Raw genomic sequence first — 26,787 nt, forward strand, 5'->3', positions numbered from 1 at the left:
TGGATTTTGATACAAGGTTGTACCTTAAAACAAAAACTATTCTCGATTTTGTTCCCTGATATCTAATTTGAGAAATGTTTAAAGTCCCGCTCGGGCAATTATGAATTGAATCAAATAGTATATTCATAAATATATATTTTGTCAGTTTGAGTTGGTGGTGTTTGAGTTGAATGTTTTAGTTGGTGATACCCAAATATATACACTTTAAATTCCACAATATGTGCACTTTAGAAAGACTTCACATCTGTTCAGTTGAAATTAAGTTATGACAGAGGTAGAAAAGCAGAAAATGCACAGTAAAAAAAAAAAAAAAGAAAGATAAAATGTAAACGGGCGTCAGTATGAACAGTCAGTAGAAGGATCTGTGTGTCTGGCAGCCACAGAGGTTGCACCCAGTTGATGTCATGGCTCTGTGTGTCTATTTGCTAAGTGGTGGTTACAACTAGTGATACAGAATACATCTGTTACATATTCTTAACAATAATTCATACAATGCTTCAGCATCCAAAATGCTCAACAGATGTGAGTAGCAGCTAATGCAGTTGTTTCTGGCAAATTTAGCAACAATTACCTAAAGTTGGATATTTCATCAAGTTAAAAGACATTTAAACTAAACCGTTGAACATAAGCCCAAAGTAAACAAGTACATACAGGGAGAGCAGGAGGTACATATTTTTACAGTTACACCTATCTTTTTTAAAATCTTTATTAAACCAACAGCAACAGAAACAAAACTGAAAAGAATTAATTAAATAATTAACTCTTCCATTTTCCTGAGGAGATCCCAAGGCTGTAGGTTCCAGCTGCCATAATCAAACCTGCATTGCCGTCGCAGCAGCCAGCTGCGATTACGCAGTCATGTTGGGGACGTTATCGCAGCAGCCCCAATGTCAGAAGCCAAATGAGACCCGCTGCTGGGCTGAAACAGTCTTAGCTTCCCGTCAAGGGTCCCAGTTAACAGCTAAGGGAAACAGAGAAAAGAAATGACATCATGCTCAGCTTTTACTCTTGTGGCTGAACTTTCTCAGCAAACGTGTCACACATCGCCCTCCTTTTTATGACCTACTTTTTACATAACTGCACACCTGCTTCCTTAAGGAAGATGAGCACCACTGAGGTCAGGATCTATACTGTGTTTCCCGTTTACATTTTTTCCAGTGCCTAACATTTATCACAAAAAAGACTCAAAGCTCCCCGGCCGACACCCTGTTATATAACTCGGTTTAATCAGATCGAGGATCCTGCCAGCGCTAGTCAGGGTGAGTCAACTCTTTACAGATTAATGAAGCACCCGCAAAACAATAAACTAACATCAGTACACACACTGCACGCCGCTCAACATCTTACTTTACTCAGACAAACACCCCTGAAGACAATCGGTTATGACTACATGCGAAGGGCTTCTTTTTCTCATCTCTTTCTGCAAGAAGGGGGCGAGGGAGCATTACCCTTAACACCCGGACAGCCAATCAGCACAAACAGACGCAGGAAACCTGCCATTTGGGTTCAGAATGACACTTATATACATAATTTAATCTGGTGCTACTTGAAAGAGGGTTCTCCAAGAGAGTTTAGAAATGGGCACAATGTCACTTTTTTTTCTCCCAAGCGTGAGTGAAAGACTTTCAACTCAATTTCACGCCACTTAATTGCAAGTTTAGTTGTACAACCCTTAATTACACTTTGGGTCTTAAATGACTTGACGTTTCTTTGAAAATAATATGCAGCAGACGACAACTTGTCAGTTCTTGGATCAATATCCTTTCTGGTGATTTCAGGGATTTTGGTGCTTGTATAATGACAGGATCGCTCTCTCTTTTTTTTTTCTAAGTATACCCCAACTTCAGGCCTGTTGGAAAACAACAATTTGCCAAACAGTGATAAAAACCACATTTGCTCAAACAATAGTCCAACATTTTTTTCCATGTACTAAACCCGTTTTATGCCGGAGAAATCATCTTTTACCAGCACACAGATGCGTTTGCTGGGAAAAGGAGACACAATAGCTGAGGTCTGACGATGACTCAAACATAATAAACTGAAGTGGATTGAATCTGTTGTCGAAGGGGAAAAGTTGCTGAATGTTTTCTATATATACACAGAGAATTTCCAGGTGCGTGTGCAGGAAAACTGAAAACAACAACATCTCCTTAAAAAGGCAGCCAAGTAAGCACATGCACATCTATCTAATACAGTCATGTGTTTTTCAAGGGTAACCGTGCTTGAGACAATCCCACAAAAGACATAGTCTGACAGCTCACTTCTCCGTCTTATCTACCTTTTCAGAGTCCTTTTCTCTCAGGGCTTGATTACTTTTATTAACAATTACCAAGCTGTCAGGGCCCTGCTCCCCAGGAGGCAAACGTAGCTATTTAAAATTCAGGAGAGTTCAGAAATCAGCTCCACTGGTAATCAAAGCCCAAATCATAAACTGCCATTCAAAACCATTATCGCCTTGTTATAACTCCGATGTAAACATGCTATCCAGAGCTGAAATTATATATATATCTTTCCCCTAAAAAGGCAACAACAACTATACAACAGTTATCTGCATCACAGCGCAGCTGACCTTTAGCTTAGTTTAGGAATTTTGTGGATTTTCTTTTGTATGTCAGGAATTATGAGTAAAATTAGGTGTTTTATGCACGTTATGTAATCTAAGCTACTGTCAGGCAGGATGGCTCAATACTGTGGAAAACAGGCCACAAATCACAAGTTCAAAGCAGGAATAAAAATGCGGTGAGGATTAGGGTTTTGAATGGATGTGTCTCAGATACTGGCATCAAAAGGAAGTGTCCATTTGGAGGAAAGCTGCCGCTGTCATAACATCAGCAACGTTTCACAAATACAATATCTTACCAGCTATATAACAAAATAACTGCTTTAATGCTGATACGCATAGATAATTTGCTCTGAGAATGCTGAAAAGGGAAAAAAGATGATTAGGATACATGGGAAAAGAAGCAAACGGTCACCATGGTTATCTCTGCTTAGACCTACATGGGTGCAATAGGAGAACTATACAGTGCGTAATGGTGATAAATTGGTGGGGGACTCATTTTGCATAGACTTTTTAACCGACAACAAATCGTGATGCAGTGATTCATGCGGACAAAAATGTGTGTAAGAAGCACAGCTTCAATAAATTTGTTACATCGGGAAAAAATGTGAGGAATCCTGAAAAAAACAAGGGAATGTATAATCTCAAAACAAAGTAATCTTTCATTCTCAGGAAAATAAACAGATTGACTTTCTCGGGGAGAGTTAAATGACAGATTGATGTCTCGCTTTTACCGATTGTGATAAGTACGTACCAAGAGAAAACATTAGGTCACAGTTATTTTGCAACTATAAATGACTTACTCCATCATATATCTAGGACCTTCGAGACCTTTCCTAATAGCTCAACTAATAGCTCATCTAATTCAGATCTTCCAACCAGCGATGCTGCCAGATTCCTGGTCACGGATGATTCTGGTGACAATTCCTGGCTCCATTTCTCTTAAGTTTCTTTCTTGCTGGTCCTTGAACTGAGGAGCGTTTGTGAAATTCTCTTTTCTCATGTCCTCTGTGAAACTTGGTGGTTATTATCCACTCTGAAATATCAGTGTTATTCTTTTTTTTTTTTGCAGGAAATGTGCTATATAAATAAAGTTGAAGTTAAATGTGAGAACGTTGCTCAAAAATGTGATTCTGTTCAACATACAGTTCCTCATATTTAAACAATTCAGTGAAAGGAAGGACAGCGCTAACCAACGCTGAAACAAATCTGCCCAGTACATGTGAATGGTCTTAATACTTAAAAATACCTCTTTTCAGATTTGCAACTTCCCGTTCATAGCAGTTCCAGCTGCACTGAACACAGGCCATTTGATTTCAAAGAGGCTGTCTCAGCTCAGTCTGTGTCTCACTCGAATGTGACATTCTGGAGCAGGCAGCAGAGTCTTCCTCTGTATTTGCTGTCAGGCCAGTCCAGGTTGTTTTACTCCCATGAGTGAGGCCAGAGACTCAAAGACATAGAACGTTACATAAGACACAGAGAGGGGCAGGCAACCCGTCGACTTCAGTGCTCAGGCCTAAAAATCCCATCATGCCAAATTATTATTAATATTCTTTTTTCTTTAATCTATTTCTGGTCTTTCATGCATACCCATAGAAGACGGTGGTCAAACTATTGCGTTAAACAATCAAGTGATGACTATTATTGTCACAGTTATTAGTAATTTGCATTATTGTGTGTTACTTTCATTGCATGTGAGGAATTACTGTGGTGCATATTAAAGAGTCGGGTTGGACAAACAGTGAAGAACACCATCCTGAACACAATGAAGAGTGACGCCTCTAAATGCAGTCTAAATGAGGCGCACACCAAGTGTAGCTACACTTTGTCCACCTGTAACTCACCGTAACTACGACATAACAAGTCAGCCTGATATCTCAGAGAGGTAGGCACGTTAGTTCACAGCAACAAATCATTTAAGTTTCACAAAAAGAGACACGGCTGTACTCTGAGGTCATATTCTTGGGGCAGGACCCGTAATTCCGGCAACAGAGAAAAATGGAAAAATAAGCTCTCTGATACATGGTAAAGACAGTGAAAGGGTACATTTGAACCCACACCATGGTTTATTCTTACACCTGTACGCAATCATCTTTCTGGGAGTAAGTCAACGGATGTTTGGAGGTAAAGTTGTAAAGTTTGGAGGTTAGTGTGACAGGCACTCTATTTTTTCTGATTATCACATGTGCCGATGACTACGGCCTAACATGCTTTGGTGTGAGAATGGCTTGGATAAGTTACAAAAACATCACCTTTGTCATAATGCATCAGGTGAAGCAAATGTGAATGTGCATTATATATGATTTGTCTTTTTTATCCATTCATTTGTGACACTAGTACACTGATACATTGGCTTTGGTTGCAAAGATTAAATTAGGGTTTTTGAGGACCATGTGGTAGGGATTCATTTTCACTAACAGTTGGGCTGAGATCTGTTTTTATAAATAACTGATGCCAGAAAATCTCAATCTCAAAGTGCTAAGTGATGTGTTTGATCCCGTAGCCCACATCGAAGACATAAAATTACAATTTTGTAATTGTGTGAAGTGTCGGTAGAACAGTTCTGTGCTACATGCTTATAGTCAATCCCTTTTCTTCTTCTTTTTTTTTTCCAAATGCCATATGTTCCACCAATAAAACCCCGAAGTGATGTAATAGTGTGTGTGAACCTTTACAGACAGCTGGTTATTGTAGGAAGTAATCAAAGTTCTGCACTAACTCCAACACATGAAAAGCAAATGAGATCCAAAATGCTGGAGAGGAAGAGCTCCAAAAAATTTCACAAAGTCCAAAGACCGTGAGAAAAGACTGTGTTTCAAAAACCATTTGTCTTTCTGATTCTATCGTTGAAGGGATAACGAACGTGGCTTTAATTTAGTCTCCTGACAAACAAACACGTGTGTAAAATCAACCAGAAATGTCAGCTCTGTCAGTAAAAAAGAGAGGCTGGTTTAGTGTCCAGCTCGAGGATGATGTGACTGAAACACACTTAAGTTGCATATTTTCAACCAAGTAGTCATGTTAGAAAGTGTAAAACACAATTTTTTGCTCAGGCATTGAACACAGCTCAGTTTGCTTTCTTCAAAATGTTATAAACTCAAAAGAAAGGAAAAAGAAAGCATCCTTCAACATTGTATGTCTCACTAAAGAGGGGTGTCAAAATACTTTTGCCCAAATTTGCAAGTCAGCTTATACAGCTGCACATTTAACTGTAGAACCCACACAGGGAAACTTGCAAAAACTTTACAGAGGCATGCCATGTGAAATCCCACAAGATTTTACAAGACACCAAAGTGAGGCGACAATAAAAGCAAGGACCTCCCATTATAGACCAAAGTGCTGGAATAAACCTGAGGGATTGAACCCCAGAGGCAGATCTGCCAGCTTGATGGCATTTTAAGTATCAAGGTGGAAAACGTGAGTGAAAAATGAGTGGAAAATATGCATTACATTATCTGTCTGTGTCTTACATCAGAGGGTTTCTCACAGCAGTAAATATGGAGAACATCTGGCCCTCGAATGTGGAGAAACAGCAAGGTGAGCACAGGTTGGGGACACTTTTTGCCAACATTTTAGAAAGTTAAAGCTTAGGAAATACAGTTTCAGCAGCCTTTTCCCAGGACTTCTTCAACTTCTAATAATTTCAACACATGTCTTTTTTTGGGCCTAAAAGAGAAAAAAATTAAATAGATATTCATGCAGCAACTGCAGTTAGACATTTGATAAACCAAATTAAGTAGAACTGTTGTAAAAGTTGCCTCAAAGAGTAGAGCCAGGCACTAAAAAAGGGCAAAAAGAAAAAGGATTGGCTTGATTTACAAGGCCCAAACACTGTACCCAACGGAACGTTCAGATGGCACAGCTCTTGTGAAATATGAGCATTAAATTATTCTAAAAATTAGAATCTAACCTTTTTTTTGTGCACGCATATGTGGAGTTTACTATTTCTCTTCTGTTTATGTTTATGCATTTGGCAGACACTTTTATCCAAAGCGACTTATATATGAGGATACAACCTCACAGCTAACATCACAGCTAACAATAAGCTAAAGAGAAGGAAAACCATTAGTCAGGCTCTGTCAGAGGTGTCAGTGTGGAAATAGACTGCAGGCATAGATGGAAGTACAGAAAGAGAAAGTGCAGTGGGGGGGTAGAGGGTAGGTGCTAGGGTAGGAGATGCTCTGTGAAGAGCTGGGTCTTCAAGAGTTTCTTGAAGATAGCGTCCTGTTTTCTCTTTCAGGTTTCCGTCGTATGAGATCATCAGACACACAGATCTCGGATGACACCATGAGAAACATTACATTGGTACAGTCTGATGCACTCAGCTCTTATCTACGGTGAAAAAGTGTTTAATTATTTTTCCACAAATGTGAACATTTCTGAAGACACATGCCCAGATATCCATGTGGAAATCATCTGTCATGGTACTGCAATAGCACATGCTCACATTTGTAGCCTATGATGTAGACACTTTCAGTTTGATAAGATCATACAAGTATTTCAATCTATTCACCTGCCACCTGTGATGGGGAAAAAAAAATTAAAAATACTTGAATAAAACAGAATGTACAGGAGAAGTGATGTGGAACAAGCATGCTCTGACTGATGAAGTGTGTCTTCAAAATCTGCAGATCACTGCAGCCAGCGAATGGCTGTGGACCAAAGTTTCCATTTTCAGACTTGGAAATCTGAACGTACCGTCGTGCTGCAAAGTTTAGCTGAATGGAGTTACACGGATGGTCGTGCAGATTTAAAACATGTGTCTTGGGTCAAAAAGAGGCTCAACAAGTCTCAGGAGACAGTCTGCACACGTTGGGATATTACTGTGTATTTTAACATGTTTCCAAAGGGAACCAAATTGCTTTGAAGTGTTTCAGATAAAACCACTGATGAACATTTCTGAGGGAAATTACCGGGATGCTGGTATAGAATAGCAAGAAGAAATCCATAAGTGGGATGTGCTGAGCTCATTAATTATAGTTCAGTTGTTACACTGCAGTTTTTCATGGCTACTGGCAGAATTTCTGGGAAGTTTCTGACATAAAATTCCAACCACCCTGAACTCCAGGGATTGGTCTCCCGAAGCTCTGCTATGTGACCTCAGCCTGAGGATATCATTCCTTCTGCTCATATACTTGCTGAGCCAGAAGAGGTGGTACAGATCTGTTTACAGCCGAACACACCGAAAGATATGTTTAAATTACAAATTTTTCATTACCTCTACCTGTCTATGATGCGTTAGATAGATACAATAGTTGGAATTGAAGTGTCTGTTTTTTGATTTTGCGTAAAACATCAAAACCGCCAAATAAATTTTTGGAAAATGAATATTTGAAGACTCAGGTCTGCCTGCGGTATGCAGCATTAACCAAGCTTTGCGTACATGCAAATAGGTCACTCTTGAAGGTGCATGCATTATCAGGAGTGGAGAGAAGAGGGTGAACCCTGGGGTGTTAAGGTGTGTGCTACTGGGATGACGACATCGGAGGAGACAGACAATCTGGCTTTGTTAAATACATTAACTGAATTTGCATAAAAAAAAATTACCTGGTTAGAATTTTACAGAGATTTGGAGACATCTGACTGATTTATTTAAAAACAAAAAAGACAAATATGCAAAAAGATTTTTACCTCTGGTGTGGCAGGGTTGAAAGCTACGCTGAGAACTGTGTCTGAGTGTCTCTGAAGTTTATGGAGGTAGCTGCTGCAGCGGATGTCGTACACGTAGGCCTGAAATCGATGGCACATGAACAACTTCATGAGCTGTAACAATGCAGTAATGCACAGATATAATACTCAAAGAGACATTACAAAAAAAGAAAAAAAAAAAAGAAGGTTTATTACACACAACACACGTGGGAGTTCATAGAGAACAAGAAGCGCTCGCTCAAAACAGATGCAGATTTGCTTTAGGGATGGCTTCACTCTGAAAGGAAAACCTTGTACTTGTCCTGTTGCGTATGCCAAGTCTGAACTCCAATTAACAGATACAACAGCACAGTCAATCGATGTACCACTGGAGGAGCACAACCACGGCCAGTGGCACGTCAGCATTATTATTCACTATTCAACCCATTTGGATCAATAATGAAGAATTCTACCTCTGCAGCTTGATCGAGTGTAGCCACAGGTTTCTGCTAAACTCAAAAGGCTGATTCAAGACTTCCTTGTGACCACCTGGAGTTTATAACTATGCTCAGAGAAAAGCAAGGCTGAGAGATGTAGCACTTGATGATATCCGTGATCTGACACATAAAATACTGCAATATTTGTGTCAGGAACTATTTATAAAGAACACCTCCTTAGGAAACCATTATGCCGAAGGCTAGCAGCATACATAATGAGACTTGCTTTACACATAGCACTTAAAGTACAGAGCTCTCCATGTCACTAAAGCCAGCTAACAATCCTAATCCACCCTTGCTCATAAAGTATATTGCTTTTTTATCCAGCTTTGAGGTTCTGTAAGCCTTGTTAATGATCTATATGGATTTTGCACTTGGCCTTGAGGGTCTCTTGAGTAGATGCATTTGTGTACTTTGGTGTCAGGTTGTTATCATCATTAGTTTGGGCTTTTCTTTTAAAACTCCGAATACAATCAGTAAATTTCCCAAATAAATTTGTTTGCATCTGTGTCATGAGCACAGATAAAAACAGATGTGGGATGTTCGTTACGAGACGAAGACTCATCAGATTCCTGCAGCTGTTTTGTATTATGTTGCCATGAAAAAGATTTGTCCTCGGCATATGAGGTATGTGAAAAGCCAAAAGAGCCATTAGATGCTTGGAAGACTAAGAGAAAGAAAGCTTAAATATAACAGGTATGTCCTGACGTGTCAGTTTATACAGAAGAAATAGTAACCGAGGCACAGAGCGGTTTAACTGAATCAACAGACGTTCCCGACTGTACGTGTTCATTACAAAACTGCTATCGTCAGATGATAAGAAGGTTTGAAGGCAGGTAAAAGTACATGTTCTGTATGTCAGTTTTATACAGAAAAGGCTGGCATTGACGATAATGAAATCAAATTCCACGAGGATTGCTTTTGGCCTTGTTTTTTTTGGAAAAAGTGTAATATGATCTAGGGAGTCCTTTCAGAGTATTCATGTTCCTTTTTTCCATGATGGCTTTTTGATATATTAAGACAAGTACAAATGTGTCTGGCTTACACAAGTCTCAGGGCAGCTACAAATAAATACGATGCAGCTCACCACATATACTCTCCCAATTTCCAGGAAAAGTTGGAAATGTCCGATCTCAACAGAGATGCTCCAAAATGTACATGCTGTGCTGAATCCCCATAATTAATAAGAAGTAGCAGCATGCATATATTATCCCACTGCTTTTGACAAACTAAAACACCAGAAGAAAAGAGAGATGGATAAGGAGAAGGGAGGCCGTCCTCTGAAAACATCTTGAAAGCAAGTGGCCGATCTGGAAAAGCAATTAAACAGTTCTGGTTGTCATGAATGCTGAATATGATTTCTTTGGAAAAAGGCTTGAATCCAGATAAAACATGTCTGGGACAAGAGCAAACAGTCCTCACCTTAAATGGAGGCAAAACTGATAAAGACACCGCGCTGCTGTCTTGGACCTTTACAAATTTCAGTGAGTTGTAATGTAGAAGCCGTTTGAACTTGTATGAAGAAGTTCAGCAGCCGGATATGAGAAACCTGCAGTGCAACATAAAAGAAAGTGCTGGATTCCAGACGAGAAGCTGAAAGTCTGGGGATGAGAGGATGAGGATCAGAGGGAGCAGGGGGAGAGCAGATATGGAGGACACCTAGGAGACATGAGTAGGCAAGATCTTAATGGGGATTGAATGTGAGAGGTCTATCTTGCACATCAAAAAGAGCCGGTGAAGCTTGATAAAAGGGGTTATTATGTGCTCAGTGAGTTTTGAATTACTGTTGAAAGTTCTTGTCTACACCTTTTGGAACAGTGTGGCAATCAAAGTGACATAAATCCCACCGTATAATCTTTGTTCATATACATGAAAACACATATGTTGGACAGACAAAATTCTAAACAAATAAATGACATGATAAGAAAATACAGCGAGGCCTGATTTAGTGGTTCAGGAATTTAGTTAGCCTAAACTCTTTGTACACAAAGGAGAGTTACCAATAACCAAAGGAACAGTGTAAGGCGAGTCAAATGAAAAACTTAATTACATCAATTAGATTCCAAAGTATTTAGGGTTAGGGGGAATCTACTGTAACTCTCTTTTCAACACTGATAAATGAATAAAAAAGGGACATTTCCACTTGGAACTCCTTTACGCTCAGCTATTGTCAGATTAAAGTCTGAGGACAGATTAAAGAGTGTAGGACAGTCATTATAATTCAAATTCAAGCTCACGCAACACTGATTATGAATATCGGAAGCAAATATATCTATCTATTTCAGAGTATCCTTCTGTAGCACCGATGGCGATGGGTTTAACATTTGTTGGCGCTGAGGAGTGGCAGCCTAAGTGAGAAAGATGGAGTACGCCATAGCAACTAGGAGTAAAGTGGAAAAACATTTGGATTGTCCAAGAAAGGTTTCAGATGCTCCAGATGAAAAGGAAACTCAGGAGTCAGAGGAGTGAATAGAGAAGAGAGAACAAATGCAATCAGCTGTGAGGATAGATTACCATTGGTGTTGTTGCTTTTTCTTATAATTAGCATATACATACTTTAGGTATGAGTGGACAGTCTTTGTGTGATTATAAACTGCCTGCGAGAGTCAGACGAAACGTTCCACATGACAGATATGAGATGGCATTTGGTTTGGCCGATGTATGAAAAGCCATTCCAAATTACAATGCAATGGGCATAACATATGTGATGAGGCACATATTTTTCTGAGAAGACATTTCAACACTTTGCATAGTTACCATGGATTTCTTGAAAAAACCAAGTCTTAGTTTAGCCAGTGTAAATTGAAAGGAGGAATCGACAGTCTTTCACTTTTAGTGCAAAAACAAACCGAGGAACAGGTGCTAGATGACAGGTCCCATTTCAAGACCTCACTATGTTTTTTTTTTTTAATTTCTTTTCATTTTGAAGTATTTGAAGTATCACATGCAAGCTATCATACACAGCGCAATTAGCTTTCACGGACCGGCTCTGTAAATCGAAAATTATCATAGTAATCATTTTAAAATGTGTTTAATAAAGCCTGCAGTGTGCAATCCCAATTCCGAAAAAAAGTTAGGACGCAGTGTAAAATACGAATAAAAACAGAACTCAATGATTTGCAAATCTCATAAGCCATTTTCGGTTTGTTTTTTTCACAACAGAACATAAAAAAAACATCAAATGGTGAAAGTAAGACATTTTACTATTTCTTGGAAATCACAGCATGGGATCAGGAGCACTGATCTGTGAACATAATTCTTCATGCCATCCACGAATGCAGTTCTATCATGTAAAGAGGAAGCCAAATGTGAACACGATGCAGACACACTACCGTCGTCTGTGGGCCAAAGCTCATTTAAATGACTTATTCTCCTCATATGTATTTGATAGGGACAGGCGCAAACATTCATAAGACGGACAACTTTCCAAATGCAAGTATTACAGGGCCTACAGTAGATGCTATTGTACCTTCTCGGGGCTGAATAAAACAAAAACAGTTAGAAAAAATCTTTATGAGACACGAGTACATGTTTGTTGCCGAATTAATCAAAATGACAGCTCTTTTTAAAAGAGTTTGTGGGTAAATTGCAAATGAATGGGTAATGCATCCTAAACCTTTACTCCGGCCACAGAAACAGCTGTCCGAGCAAAAGATTTACAAAAGTTTTACAAAATGGGACTTAACAGTTGCCACATGAAGCAGCTGTAGTGGATCGGCTGCAATTCTGTAGTTTCATGATACATCTACAAAGGAGGTGGAGGAGCAAGAACATTGATACAGACAAAATAGACTCAAGCAAAGTGGAAAACTGTTTTGTGGTCAGATTCATTTGAACCTGACATTCCTCTTTGAAATCCCGGACGCTGTGTCCTCCAGACTGGAGAGAAAAGGGACCATTTGGGGCAATTTGGCGCAGGATACTTGAGCAACTAAAATCACACATCAGACAAAGAATTGAGAACATTCCTTTGTGTAAGGTCCAGCAACTGGTCAGATGTTTACAGACCGTCGTTAAAAGAAGTTGGGATACTTCACAGTGGTAAACATGGCCCTGTCGCAACTTGCTGCCATCTATATCAAGCTCAGCCTGTATTGTCTATGATAAACTACAAGGTCCAATTTCTTACATTTGACATGTAACTGTTGTGAATGGAAAAACTGATTTATGACATTTGCGAGTCCCTGCATTCTGTTTACGTCTACATTTTTCACAGCGTCCCAACCTTTTTTGGAATAGAGGTTGTGCAAGGAAACCCAGAGTGTAGTAGCTTACACATTTATCCTCGGAGCCAGAGGCAATGAACCGGCCGCAGGGAGAGATGACTGAAGAGCACGAGTGGTAGCGATTCAGATGGTTCTCGTAGCGGCGTACACACCTGGGGAAGGAACGCACACAGTGGGGGAAAATGAAACAGGAGGAACTGTTTTTTATATGAATGTAGTCCTTTTTATGTTGAAGTGATCTGTTGAAGATACAAAGTATTAGCATACGGAAGGGAAGGAGATTGCTATCGTTCACACTTCACATTTTATAAACATCTGAAGCTGCGAAGGACGAGGAGTTGAGCATGACTCAAGCAAAACACAGGAAAGAAGGAGTTGTAAATGATGAATGGGTCCCTCTGCAACTTCTGTGCCGTTTCATTTGGTTTGCAAAAGCATGTAATGTCTTTACAATGCCGCCAACAGCTAGCGAAGCTAGAGGTCCTTCATGGGCTGGCATCTTGGCTGGGCAGCGCTTTGACAGGATCTGGTGAGAGAATGTCTTTGACCTTCACATGCTAATGTAATTAAACAGAACTAAAAGTAGGTCATATTCTCTGGTGACCATAGAAATTGAACTAACCCAGTACCGGTGAGTTTTTTCCATGTACTGTTCATGTAGTCGACACAATCTGTGTCCACGATCGCAGTAGAGATTCAGCTTAATGGTATTTCTATTCTGCTTGTGCTTTGTTGCATTCAAAAGCATCATTTCACCACAATTATTCCAAAATACTGTAAGCCGACTACGAGATATGTCTTTAACCTTATTATAGTATGAGTAAAAGAGCTGGCGTACATTTGAAAATGGGTCATCGTGAATCACTTTTAGAGCAACCATTCAAAGCAGAAAAATAAACAGGATAAGCCATAGTTTTGCATCGGGTTTGCAGTGAAGGTTGTGAGAGATTACAATCAGTTTTGTAAGACGTATTTGTCCAGACACATCTGTATCCACAGATGTTGAACAAGTCCAAGTGACAAATCTAAAGCGGCATCACGACATCTAAACAAGTCTGCAACAGAGCCAAAGCCGGCTGTCACCACCGTACTCATAAAAATCACTTTAACTGGTCAGAGCTAACACTCGTCTGCTTTTCTGGGTCAGAATGTAGATGTGGTGCTTTGACTGAAGAAGGGGAGATGCCGGCACGAGTTCCACAAAGACACATTCTCCGTGTTGCGTGAGTGATGACTATCTGGAATTTTCCTGATGACTTGCACAGACTGCATTAGAAGGGCTGATCCGTCTAAGTGGGAGCCTATGAGGTTACTGAATCCACCTGGGTATTCAGTGTCAGTCATTGAGGCAATCAGGAGACTAATCATAGTTGCTGCCAGTATCGTTCAGCATACGTAACTGTGTCAGAGCAAACCAGGTGAAAGCCTGCTTTTCTAGTACCATCTTATATGTGATTTATCATAAATAACGACGCATTTATTTACAGAAAATATTGCTCGACCGGCATTCATCAATTATATCAAGTCCACTCAATTTAGGGGGAATACATCACTGAACTAAAAAGAAACAGATCGCCATCTGTTCTCCATCTTTAGAATCAGTATTTGAGCGGATCCGATTTTAAACCATGCTAAATGCTTGTGTAACCTCCCCTAACTGGAGCACTGCACACATCATTTCGAAATATAAGTGGTGAGTGAAGGCTGGGGCTTTGAATAAATAAACTTAAAACCGATCCAGTGGTTCTGTCAAAGGAGCTGTGGGTCTAACTAGAACACTACCACGTGAGCTTTACTGCACGATGCCATGATCACCATCAGTCACAAGATCATTTAATTAATGATGTCTTAGGATGATAAAAATGATCTGACTAAACTGTGGCTGTTAAACTGAAGATGACTGCTTATTTCAAGTGAATGTCTGGCTCTCACTTGAGTTATTGGCACGTTCTGCCTGTCAGCCACATTTCCTCTTCAAAGAGGAAAAGGCCTTTTGTTACATTCTAGTTAAGTTTACTCTTGTCTGATTTCAAGTAGGCATAAATAAATTATCTTCAAGCCTCTAAAATTTTCTTCACAAATCACCACAACTGTGCAGGATAACAGAATTTCCCCTGTGATGAATAAAACTATATATAAAAAACTTCAGCAATAAAGCTAGCTTGACTTCTTCGATTAGCTGCCAGGCTCACAAATACAGAGAAACAATCGTTTAGGAGTGCTGGAACTCATTCTGTAGTTGCTACCAGCTTCTTGAACATAACTGAAGCACCGGCAAGATGAAAAGGCTTATTGTTACCATGCATCTACATGAGTTTCACCTCGGAGGAACTGCATCTGCTGAGGGATGCCTGATAACAAAGCTCTCGGGAATAGAAGTTGACCCAGTAATGAGGAACAGTTATTTATCAGATAGGAATAAGGTTTGAACAGAGTCTGAGGATTGGGGAGATTAATATGGAAGCAGTCTCAGACATGAAAGAATGCAATATTCAATAATGTCCTCTGCTGGCCAAAAAGAACATTCTGAGATCCAGAAATGGTCTAAATGAATTATTAAGGACATCTGTGAATAAGTGCCAAATAGAAATAGTCTCAGCTTCGTACTTTGGGATTTGAACATTTGCCAACTCACTCATCAAGTCAGGAATGCTTGTGTTGGACAAATGATTCTATAGTTTCAATTTAAAGTAATTTTGTGCTCTCAAGAATAACAAAAGAATACAAAATCAATATTGGTTTCTTCCTGAACTGGACCTACAACCAGTCAAAGGCCTCACCATAAGTTAGGTGGCTTGAAAAAGAACTTGAATTCAAGGTTTGTAAATTGTGAATTGGAAAAAAAAAAAAAAACAATTTCACGATAAAGACATTCTTAAAATGTGACTTTCTTGACATTACTATTAGTAATGTTCAAAATGTTATAAAAAATGCAAACGTCGAATGTTGGAAGTATAAATGCAGTTTATTCTTTCTTGTGTAGTGTAGTCCATGTTTGTTTTTTTTCTTTCCTTCTCTAAATCTTACAGAATAGTTTGTTTTTGTACAAACCTCAGCGAGCGTAGGTCCCAAATCTTCACCCCATCTGTGACTGCGCTGGTGAGGAAGAGGTTGTACGAATCCGGAGCCTGTGTGCTGAATGTGGAACCCTTTAAGATATAAACAACAAACAAAGCTCTTTTAATCAAAAGATGCTTGACTGAAACTGATCATAAATCAGCCTCTCTGGTAATTCACTGCTGTAAATCTCTGCAGCTACGTATTTGCAAAGTTTGTATAGTTTTACCCTTTTTCAAAAAAATGCGAGAACATCAAATAAGTTGGAAGTAAAAGCAGGGTGCAACGATGTGCAAACCATTAGAAGCCAACAATTAATTGTAATTGGTACAAAGACAACATATCAAATGTTGAGCTGTTTGTTCTATCCTGAAAATCTCATTTTTCTGATCAGCAACATATTTAAAAAAAGCTGGGACAAGGGCATGTCACACCCAGCTAGTATTTGAGAATTAAGGAGATAATTTGCTGTAAAGCAAAACATTTTTCCTCATTTTAGCTTGATATTGGGTTTCAGCTGCTCCATAGGTCAGGGTCCCCAGACCTCTGCACCATGCTGTTGTAACATGTGTAGAATTGGGTTTAGCATTGTCTTGAAATAATCGAGGCGTTAGTTGGATGGCAGCACACAATATGTTGCTCAGAAACGTCGCACAACGCACCCCAAACACCTTCATTAATGCTGGCTTTGTAATAAAAAAGAAGAAGAAACAAAACTAAATGTGATCACAGGACTTTTTTTTTTCCCATTTCACCTCAAACCATCTTAAAATAGTTCCAGTCCAAAGAAGGAGTCGCCATTTGTGGATCCATTTGTGTATTTTTTTGTTTTTGCAGTAAACTGTGTTCACAAACAATGGTTTTGAGAAGTGTTCCTGAGCCCATGCAGTGATTTCCACAACAGAGGAATGTCTACTTTTAATTCAGCACATTAGGAGGGTCTGACGTTCGTAGTCATTACTATTACTTTTCACTCCTGTTCCTGGTTAACAGAAGTGTAGAGGATGACGAATGAACAAAAATTCTGCAAAAGTATGAATAGCATTATTTTGTTACCATTATGATTTGTCTCTGAGATGGTTCACGATGGATTTGCAACTTTTATTTATCATCTTGTATTTACATTTGATATTTTTTAGCTATATTCCAGGTAGTATTTTTTTCCTATTTCCTGCAATCAGATGGTGACATTTAAAACAATGTAAACACATTGGAGCAAAAAAGAAGTCTGGAATGGAAGCAAAATTGCTATAAATTCTCTTTGTGTCACTTTCAATCCTTTGCATAGCACACTGAGAAAGGTAGAGTTTCCACTTAACATCCACACATAAATTCCATATATGTCTTCCAAACCAAGTTATCAAATGATTTAGTTAAACGTGTGAGTGAGATGGGAAGTGCAGCAGTAGGGGTGCTTTTTGTTTGGATTTCCATTAAGAGTGTGAGAACGAGAGTCTGAGAGGGCATTTCCAGTTCCATTTTCCGAGAAGTTCTCTCGTCTGATGAGTTCCAGGTGAATTTTGCAGAGGAGGCAATGGAAATTTCAAGTAGGAAAAGCTGCACTTCAGGCAGCAGTTCCTGAGGTTTGTACTGCCTTGGGACGACAAAGCAAGAGGGGAGGGAAATGTGATGTTATGCTTGCAGTGTCCAGGCAGGGGCAATCCCTCTGATCTGCAAATACTAACCCTACGACATCCAAAGGCCCGAGGGCACTTAGGCAAAGAACACCTCATTGATGCAATAGCTGAGCTGAAACAACACACCACAGGCTTTCCACTGTGTATAGCACACAAAAGCTGACAGGACAAAGAATAGGCACATCTGGTCAAATGGAGTATAGTCAGCTGTGTGCAGGAGTGAATCGCTGCTGAATGGGTTAATGCATTAAATCCAAGCCAGTAGCTGCAGTGTTTCCAGCCAATCCAAGCTGGCCCGAGTGTCAAGCATGCAAGGTCAACACACAGAAGTCAAGGGTCACTGAGTCCAAGGCTTCCTCATCAACAAATTCACACTTCTCTGTGTTCCCAATATATATACATTTATGAGGAATCTTCATTTCCTCACTTTTTTAAAAAGAAAATCAGTAGTTTTGTTCCTATTACAAAGCTCATCTGCCTTTACACGCATATGAATAATTGACATCCCATTCTTAATCCATAAAGTTTAATATGACATCGGCCTATCCTTTGCAGCTATAACAGCATCAACTCTTCTGAGCAAGCTTTACACAAGGTTTAGGAGTGTGTTTATGGGATTTTTTGACCATTCTTCCAGAAGTGCATTTGTGAGGTCAGACACTGATGTTGAATGAGAGTCTCCACTCTAATTCATCCCAAAGGTTTTCTATCGGGTTGAGGTCAGGACTCTGTGCAAGCCAGTCAAGTTCTTCCACACCAAACTCGCTCATCCATGTCTTTATGGACCTTGCTCCGTGCACTGGTGCGCAATACCAAACTGCTTCTGCAAAGTTGTGAGCATGAAATTGTCCAAAATCTCTTGGTATTCAGAGTTCCTTTCACTGGAACTAAGGGGCCAATCCCAGCTCCTGAACAACAACTCCACACCATAATCCCCCCTCCACCAAACTTTACACTTTGCACAATGCAGTCAGACAAGTACCGTTCTCCTGGCAACCCCCAAACCCAGACTCATCCATCAGATAGACTCTAGAGTCCAGTGGCGGTGTGCTTTACACCACTGCATCCTATGTTTTGCACTGCACTTGGGGATGTGTGGCTTGGATGCCGCTGCTCAGCCATGAAAACCCATTCCATGAAGCTCTCTACGCACTGTTCCTGAGCTAATCTGAAGGCCACATGAAGTTTGGACGTCTGTAGCGATTGACTCTGCAGAAAGTTGGTGAAAGTTGCTGTCGTTTCAAATCTCTCTCACTTTGTTATAATACCACTGACAGTTGACTGTGGAATATTTAGTAGTGAGGAAATTTCACGAATGCACTTGTTGCACAGGTGGCATCCTATCACGGTACCACGCTGGAATTCACTGAGCTCCTGAGAGCGACCCATTCTTTCATAAGATCTATGTCCACATCTGCCCAAGACGATGATGTGTGAGTAAGAGAGGACTTGCATTCAAGACGAAGGATGCTAATGATAACACGTCCTGTCTGACTGTAATGGAAACTTGTTTAACCAAGACATTCTTTAAAACATGACCTTTTTTAGTAAAACCACAAAGTAACGTTTTCATTCCTTCAAAGGAAATCTGTGCCTTATGTAACTCGCACAAAACAAACAAGCAAAAAAAAAAACAACACTCATTAAAGTGTTACGTAATGTTACGCCAAGCCAAGTAAATTTCTTTTTGCTCCGTGGGTTAGTTTTACATGTCATTCAGTCTGCGAGTGAAGTGATGGAATGTCTCTGCCTCTATCCATTCTCAAAGATTAGAGGTTTTCATAGGTTTGAAATGTACGTAATGATTAAACAACGAAGTGACATCAGTCAGAGGCCTCTTCAGCTATGCATCAATAAGGACTAGAACAGGAGGTTCCGATCATCGCAAATAATATGGCAACAATATAATTCCACTTTGGGGTTTAATGAAGTATTGCTCAAGTTAAATTGACTCAAATTAATTTCAGGGAAGCTGTTAGTCCACAGCCCACCTCACTTGTGCAAAAAAGGAGCAGGAAAACATTTCCACATCTGATATCTTGTTAGTACAATGTTCTATTGTGTGCTTATTGAAAACCATGTTATTAGTTCAACTTGTTCAGACTACTGCAGCACAATTAGAGGAAAATATGTTTTGGTTGATTGAAAACATGCTCTCATATTGTCCTCAAATTAATTTGTGCGGTTTTGTTGATATTCCTGTGGTTGGGTCTCTGGTCGACATCTCGCTTCGACTCCTCTGAACAGCCTGTTTTTGTCTTTTACACGAGAGGCAGAACAGGAGGGTGTGGGCTGCAGATCAGGGATCACTTTCCATTTGAAAGCTCTATTGACAACTAACACTGAATAATTAAAGAAGTGCGATAACGTGTGTCTTTGGACTGTGGTGGAGCACCCAAAGAAAGCCCATGTAAGCACCGAGGGAACTTGAAAACTTCTCAAAGTCAGCCAGCTGTTGCTGATTTGCTGGTCAGCCACACAGTTAACCACAGCACCACCAAGCTGCCTCAAGTTTGAATCAGCAAAGTTAGGCAGAAAAAGGAAAAGACAAGTGAAGAAAAAAACTAAAACAATCTCTTGTTGGGTCTAAGGTTTGGTTTCACCTTCCCACTAAGCTTTTACCAGGGGAAGTCAGATGTGAATTCCTCTATATAACGGCAGTTTACAGTATAACACCGTAAGACAGAATCACCATAGATTTACACAGTTACTTGCAGAGTAGATGGCCGTCAGAGTTGAGGTACAGCCCATCATATTATAAGAAACCAAGGTTTACTTTTTTATGCCCATGAATACATTGTCTTTCAATCCCTGGCCATGGGGTAAGGTTTGATAACTGACACCATGGTGATAACTGACACCATGGTACTGAGTAAACATGACTCGGATTACATAATATGTAATGAATAATTGAATAACGAGCATGAATAATTTGAATTCTTTAGGAGCATCTAAATGGACTAACCTTGTTCTGTGTGACGCAGTGGATGGCTCTTCTGTGGGCGTCAGGAAGCACCGAGGCAACGATGCCTCTGTTCATGTCCAATACTTGAATGGACCGATCTGAACCACACACCAACACGATGTCTGAATAAACTGCTAAGAGAAGTTAAATGTTTTTTTTTTTTTCTAAGACCACTTATGTCCAGAAAGCAGCGATCTGAAGTGACGGTGAACTCATTTGTTCAGTTTTATTTTTCCATATTAGGGTTTTCACGACAAAAAATCTAATTGAGGAAGCTGATTCTATTTATTTTGTGCAATTCGATTTCGAAGTCATTTCACAGACATTGATGTGATTTGCATGATGTCCACAGCCTTTTGTTTTCAAATATGACAGAAACCAATGCTTAGTTAAAAAAACTGCTTGAAGTATATGTACATGGAAGGACATTTTTGACAATTTTTGACATTTGTTGTAATTTGGCGCACTAAATTGAACTAAATTGAATTTAAATTTGCATTGCAAAATCCTTCTTGACAAGATCTAACTCATATCAACACAACTTCGCTGGATTTATTGGCAAGTAAATACACTGTAAACCTTAACAAGGGGTTGGAATGCAGACGTTCTGAAAAAACATTAAAGACACCTAAATGCTTAACGCGGAAAATCTGCAGTGGAAGTCCTGAGGCAACATGTGAAGACTTTATGACATTATTGTGGTTTCCATGGAAGTTTTCGCACCACATGCTCCGAGCAAATAGGAGAGGTTCACTTTGTCAGCATCAGTGCGGTCCTGACTTCACCACCTTCTGCTGCAGAAAGGCTTTAACGTGAAAAAAGGATACAAGAGAGGAAATCGTTGATCGCAGACAAGGCAGTGATGTCTGTCGATGATGTTGTTAAGCATTTTGCTTGTTTGATGACACTCCGTTCCTGATATCTAAGAAGGAAAATAGATCAAAAGTTGCATTATTCTCTAAAACAATAGATATAAGAACAAAATGTGAAATGTTCTTTTCACCTATCTGTGACATGCAGCTTTAGAGGAGAAGGTTTAGTTTGAGGTTTCCCCCTTTATAATGGATTTCTGATTTTGTTTTCACCGATTGCTGACAGTTCAAGCTGCTCCTCTCCCAACTGCATCATTGCAGCGATTATAGATAAACACATGAATGACCGACATGCGCCGCAGAGAGAAGTAATGGATGCCTTTTATTGAGATTTTACTTTCCCCCAGCACAGGCCCTGATAGTTACAGTACACAGCAGAGTAGTTTGGGTGTTACTGAGCGTCAGCAGTGTCTGTGGCAGCAGCAAAGTCAGGCTCCTGTTAGTAACAAAGCCTTAAATAGGTCAAGCAACTTTTTAAACGGGTTCTGTTATCCATTTTCCAGTGAGCATTTGTCACTTTTACTACAACTGCTTAACTGTAGATGAAAAGTGGCAGATGAATTATAAAAGTTAATTCCCAAGAAAGGTACTTTGGCTCTGAAAGTATCAGCATTACTGCTTAGATGGCAACAGGACTGTGGTCCTATGCAACTTTGAGGTCATTAAACAGTGTATTAATATAGACAATGAATATTAGAATTACATCCAATTTTCTTCGCCTAATATCCACACTGTACGGCCCTATTGCTCAAATGTATTATTCAGTGTATAACTAGAATATCACTACTATAGGATGGCACATTATTTGAAGCTTTACCAGTTCCCTATTGTTACACTAAAAACATGCATTTCACCCAGCTTTGGCTAGAATCATCAACTGAGTAAAGCAAGATTCAGCTTGACACCATAAGAAATGTGTCAGCTCAAAGTCAAACTGGGAATACTACGCACTGGTCTTTAACAAAAGCTGAAAATGTGCATGCCAAAAATCGTTGGATTCTGAAAAACGTGTGCACGCACATCTTCAGGTAGCATTCTTTTTATTTGTACACTCATAAATGGGCCTCAATATAGCCACTTACACGCTCATATTTAACCATAAATGGTACTTGTGCAGCCCCCCGCGAGTACAAATGCACCTGCTGATTGGTGGCCCTTTATGGCGATTCACAGATACAAACATAAAAGAAAAGAAAAGGAGGTGTGTCTATGAACCTTTATGAACATAATTTGTTAATGCACAGGTGCATCCATTATGCAGTGTTATTCCTGAATATTGAAATAGTGCTTTTAATGGGTGCTACGACTATCAGACTGATTGATTTATAACTTGCCAAAATAACTGTGACAATCAGAGGAATTCCTCACTCTTAGATATCATTTGTAAACTGACAGCTGATAGGTGAACTCAATCTATTCACATATTTACAAGTTTTGTTAAATTCATGAGGATTAGGAAAAGTAACATGTGGTTAGGGATCTACTCTGTGCTCCAGGAAATTGGAAATTTTGATGTTGAGAACGAAAAGAACACAAACCAATAGCTAATTTAAACAATAAACACTTTTAAACACAATTCAGATATTTGTATTTGTGTAATGGCTTGTAATTACCTTTTAATGCAATCACGGCTGCTGTCCACATTATAGAGGTACAAGTATACAGAGGGTCCAGATGCCAGAAGCAGAAATTTGTCGAGATAATAAAACTGAGCACCTCTAATTGGTTTGGAGAACATGTTTCCACCCTGATGAAAAAACGAAAAGAGACAAAAATCAAGCCGATATATATTTTATACCTTTGTGGCTCAAATAATACGCCAAACTAATTAAATGAGAAATGCTAATAGGAATAGATTTTATTAATTCAGTTATTTTTTTCTTAAAAAAAAAAGGTAATGTTTTTCTATCTATCTTCATAGATCATGAAGAAGCTTTAATACGAAGCAGATAGTGAGATTCCAAGAAAATTTGTTCCAAAAAGAAGGGAGTAAACTTAGATAAGGACAACCTCATCAGAAACACTGTGTTCTGTCTGACTCAGAATCTATCAGAGTTGAGTTTGACAGTTCGTCTCTGTCCATGTTTACGCATTTATTAATCTACCAAATGTAAAGACTTAAAACTACAGATATTTAAAAAGATATCATGTCGTCATTGGAGTTTTTTTTTTCTATCTAAAGTTTTGAAGTGTAATTGCGCAAAGCTGGCTCACATCAACGTAGCTCCTTTCCCACTGGAAAAAAAAATCGTTTTACGATAACGCCAAGCGTTCACGGGCTGTAGGTCAAGCCGATGAAGTAAGGCGGGCCTGCAAACGGTCAGAGTTTTGAATGCTTCCATTCCAATAGATTCTATAAGTGACACAAAAAAAAAAACTATTCTGTGCAATGCTATGAATGGCTATTGTTGTAGCAAAGATACCGATAATTTGGTGCTGCATATTGTCAAATGGTATCCTATTCTGGCAGAAAGGCGGGCAAAAAGCTTTCAGCCACACTGAGACATCAGTTTAAACTCCTACTTAAACTTAGTGACATACCCGAAGAGCAATATTTCTGATGATACCTAATGACAGGATTTTGGGTTGTATAGCTCTGGTTATTTCTCAGCCTCTGTGATTAATCGCTCCTCATCCAGCAAGCAATCAAAGTATTGGCCCAATACTGGCTTGTTAATCATCAGATCTTACATTCAGCGGTATGATTCAATTTCTCCCATTAAGGTCCATCTTTTCTTTCCTTTTCTTTTCCTCCATCTCTTCTCTTATCCACAAGATTTGGCAGTTATTTGACAAACTAAACAAAATATAGCCAGGCATTAATAATCGAAAGGAAGGGGAGAGCTTTCCTTAGAAGACACCGCTAACATCCCAGAATGCAATACGGCAATTCCTGTCTTTGCTGTGACAGCCTAACATTTGTTAGGACTACAAATCAATAGACAGATGTGATCAGAACTGCTCCTCTTCTTTTTTCTCGCCGAACCCGGGTGAAATTTGCACGGCGACTTCGCTACATCACCTGCCAGGATTTGAGGTCTGTGTCCCCAAAAATTTACTTTGGGAAGCATTTCATGCACTTACAGTAACATGATGATTGTCCCAAGTAGCATTACTCTTCCCTTCTTTTCCACTTCTCACTTCCACTGCACGTATTTTGTATTTTTTGTGACGTATGCAATCAGGCTGTTTCAATCTGTGTCCTTGAGACTGTCATCGGTATGCTGAAGCAACAAGATGGAAATGTTCAACCGCGGTGTTGGCAGCTTGTTTTGCTCATAATATGTCTCCTCGGACATAAGAGACACCACATGGGCATGATAATAAAGTTGAATACTGGTCTTTAATACACTACGCAATTTTATCAAATCTCAGGCAAATGCTCTCAAGAACACCAGATGAAAAGAACCGTGGATATGGTGCCAACCACACTTGAATACCCGGGAAACGGTAGAGACAAAATCTTTCAGCAATCACATCCGTCTTTGAAAACACAAAAGGGAAAGAAAAATGTGTACAGCATGTGTCTGAGGTTATTTGATTTTTACTTCTAAACCAATTTCAGTTTGTAGACCCTCAGAAATGAGGACATTTTTGTAATATGAGGTCACACAGGCTGGTCCTCATTTCACTGTTTTTCATGGTGAGGACTTGGCTTATTGTAGGGAATGTAGCAAGGAGGGTAAATAAACTGAAACACTGAAATAGCCTCTTTTAAAACGGGGCTTTTACCATGATAACAGCAGGCTCCGACCTGCAATGGGTCCAGATTCGCAGTGACAGATCTTCTGATGCACTCATCCACCACTGTCTGCTGAGGCTCCAGCTCACACTGCTCACTGGCTTGTCGTGCCCTACATACAAAGAGAGCTTGAAATGAAATTGGTGACACAGTGTGGGGCTGCAACATTTACTTTTATGGTACTGTTAAGGCAGCCTGGCAGACCGACTGCAGAGGGAAGGCTCATGCTGACCTGCACGTCACCTCAACTTCTGTCCTTTTATCTCTGCTGCCCCCTTATGGACACTATGACTATGTCTTGGCTGCGTTTGAGACCGGCGATCACAAAACTAATGCTTTGTGTGCAAGGACATACTTCTCTGCCTCTCAGTCTACCTTTATATACATATTTATTAAATTATGTGAAAAAAGACAATACGAAATGGGTTCATTTGCTGCTCTGGAATACAATCAGTGACAGTTTTATCATTTATGCATCATGAAAGGTTTTTACAGTGATAGCCGAATAAATAATCTTTGATCAGCAACGGATCAATTCCAAAGTAAATCAAGCTAAATTATACATGCATGATAATGATAGCACTAAAACCGAGCCGAGGATGATCTTCTAACTCGTAGCCCCCCACCCTCCCCTCTTTAAAACATCATGAAAAATGTCTTGCAACTCCAAAATGTGAGCACAATTTGCAAAGACTGAATAGATAAAAACAATTCCTGAAATGAATCACTCTTTCCAGAAAGTTATTTAATGCAACTTTGACCACAAACGTAAACGAGGGCAACCATAAAGCACAGCAGAGGAATACCAGGTGAGGATACTCATGTCGGACCTATGCAGACAGTTGGACTGCCAGCAAGAGATGACCTGTACAGTAACACTGAACTGTCGCCAAGGCCACACAGGATCTGTTTTCCATCACCTGGAGGGACAAAGAAAACAGCACATACTTTGTAAGGATATTCTGTCGGAGTCATTCCGACCAGAAAGCAGCTTTTAAACACAACGGTGACATGTTCTGTCAGAATACTAATAGATATACTGCCAATAACATTCTTAAATGATTGTTTCAGGTGAATTCATCCTTCCAGGAGAGGATAGGCTGTGATGAATGAACCATACATAAGTTTCAACTTAAGTTGATGTAGAACTTAATGCATCCAATAAAGCCTACTTTCTTTCTGTAATGGAGAGTGTTTGTGGCCACTATAATGGAGAATCATTCTGTTTGCTTCAACACTGGCTGAAGCCACATACAGTGTTTCTAATACACGGCCACCTCATATACACAGCACCTCAGAGCTGAAGGGAGTCCTACTGCTTACTGCTGCAACAGCCTTTTACTTGCTCACTGATCTTTCTGCACGTTTTTGCAAAGTCTCACAAAGACTATTTTTTTTTCTTTTTCCAGTTTCTTTGGAAATTCTTTCCCATGCCGGGCCATGATGCAGACATTCAGACAGACAAAGCCCACGTTTAAAGTGGAACTATTTCTCTTCTCAGACAAATTTGTACATTTTGTGTACGTACAATTAAATTAACTGGAATTTGCAAGTGTACTTAATTTAGTTTATATCATCCAAATGGTTTTAATTTACGTACCAG

General features: G+C 39.5%; 1 protein-coding gene across 1 annotated transcript in view; it reads right to left on the minus strand.

The window, feature by feature from the left end:
* Positions 1 to 809: 809 nt before the first annotated feature.
* The window catches only part of wdr27 (WD repeat domain 27), a 35,545-nt gene continuing 9,567 nt past the window's right edge, over positions 810 to 26,787 (minus strand). The window contains 10 exon segments of the mRNA XM_072390391.1: positions 810 to 874; positions 877 to 961; positions 8,192 to 8,290; positions 12,961 to 13,063; positions 15,963 to 16,060; positions 20,571 to 20,692; positions 21,398 to 21,492; positions 23,056 to 23,189; positions 25,175 to 25,296; positions 26,015 to 26,104. Of these exon segments, the coding sequence (XP_072246492.1) occupies positions 849 to 874; positions 877 to 961; positions 8,192 to 8,290; positions 12,961 to 13,063; positions 15,963 to 16,060; positions 20,571 to 20,692; positions 21,398 to 21,492; positions 23,056 to 23,189; positions 25,175 to 25,296; positions 26,015 to 26,104 (974 nt within the window). The 3' untranslated portion in view covers positions 810 to 848.

This window comes from Leuresthes tenuis, unplaced genomic scaffold (genome assembly GCF_036924035.1).
Source record: "Leuresthes tenuis unplaced genomic scaffold, fLeuTen1.0.hap1 SCAF_8, whole genome shotgun sequence".
Lineage (NCBI taxonomy): Eukaryota > Metazoa > Chordata > Actinopteri > Atheriniformes > Atherinopsidae > Leuresthes > Leuresthes tenuis.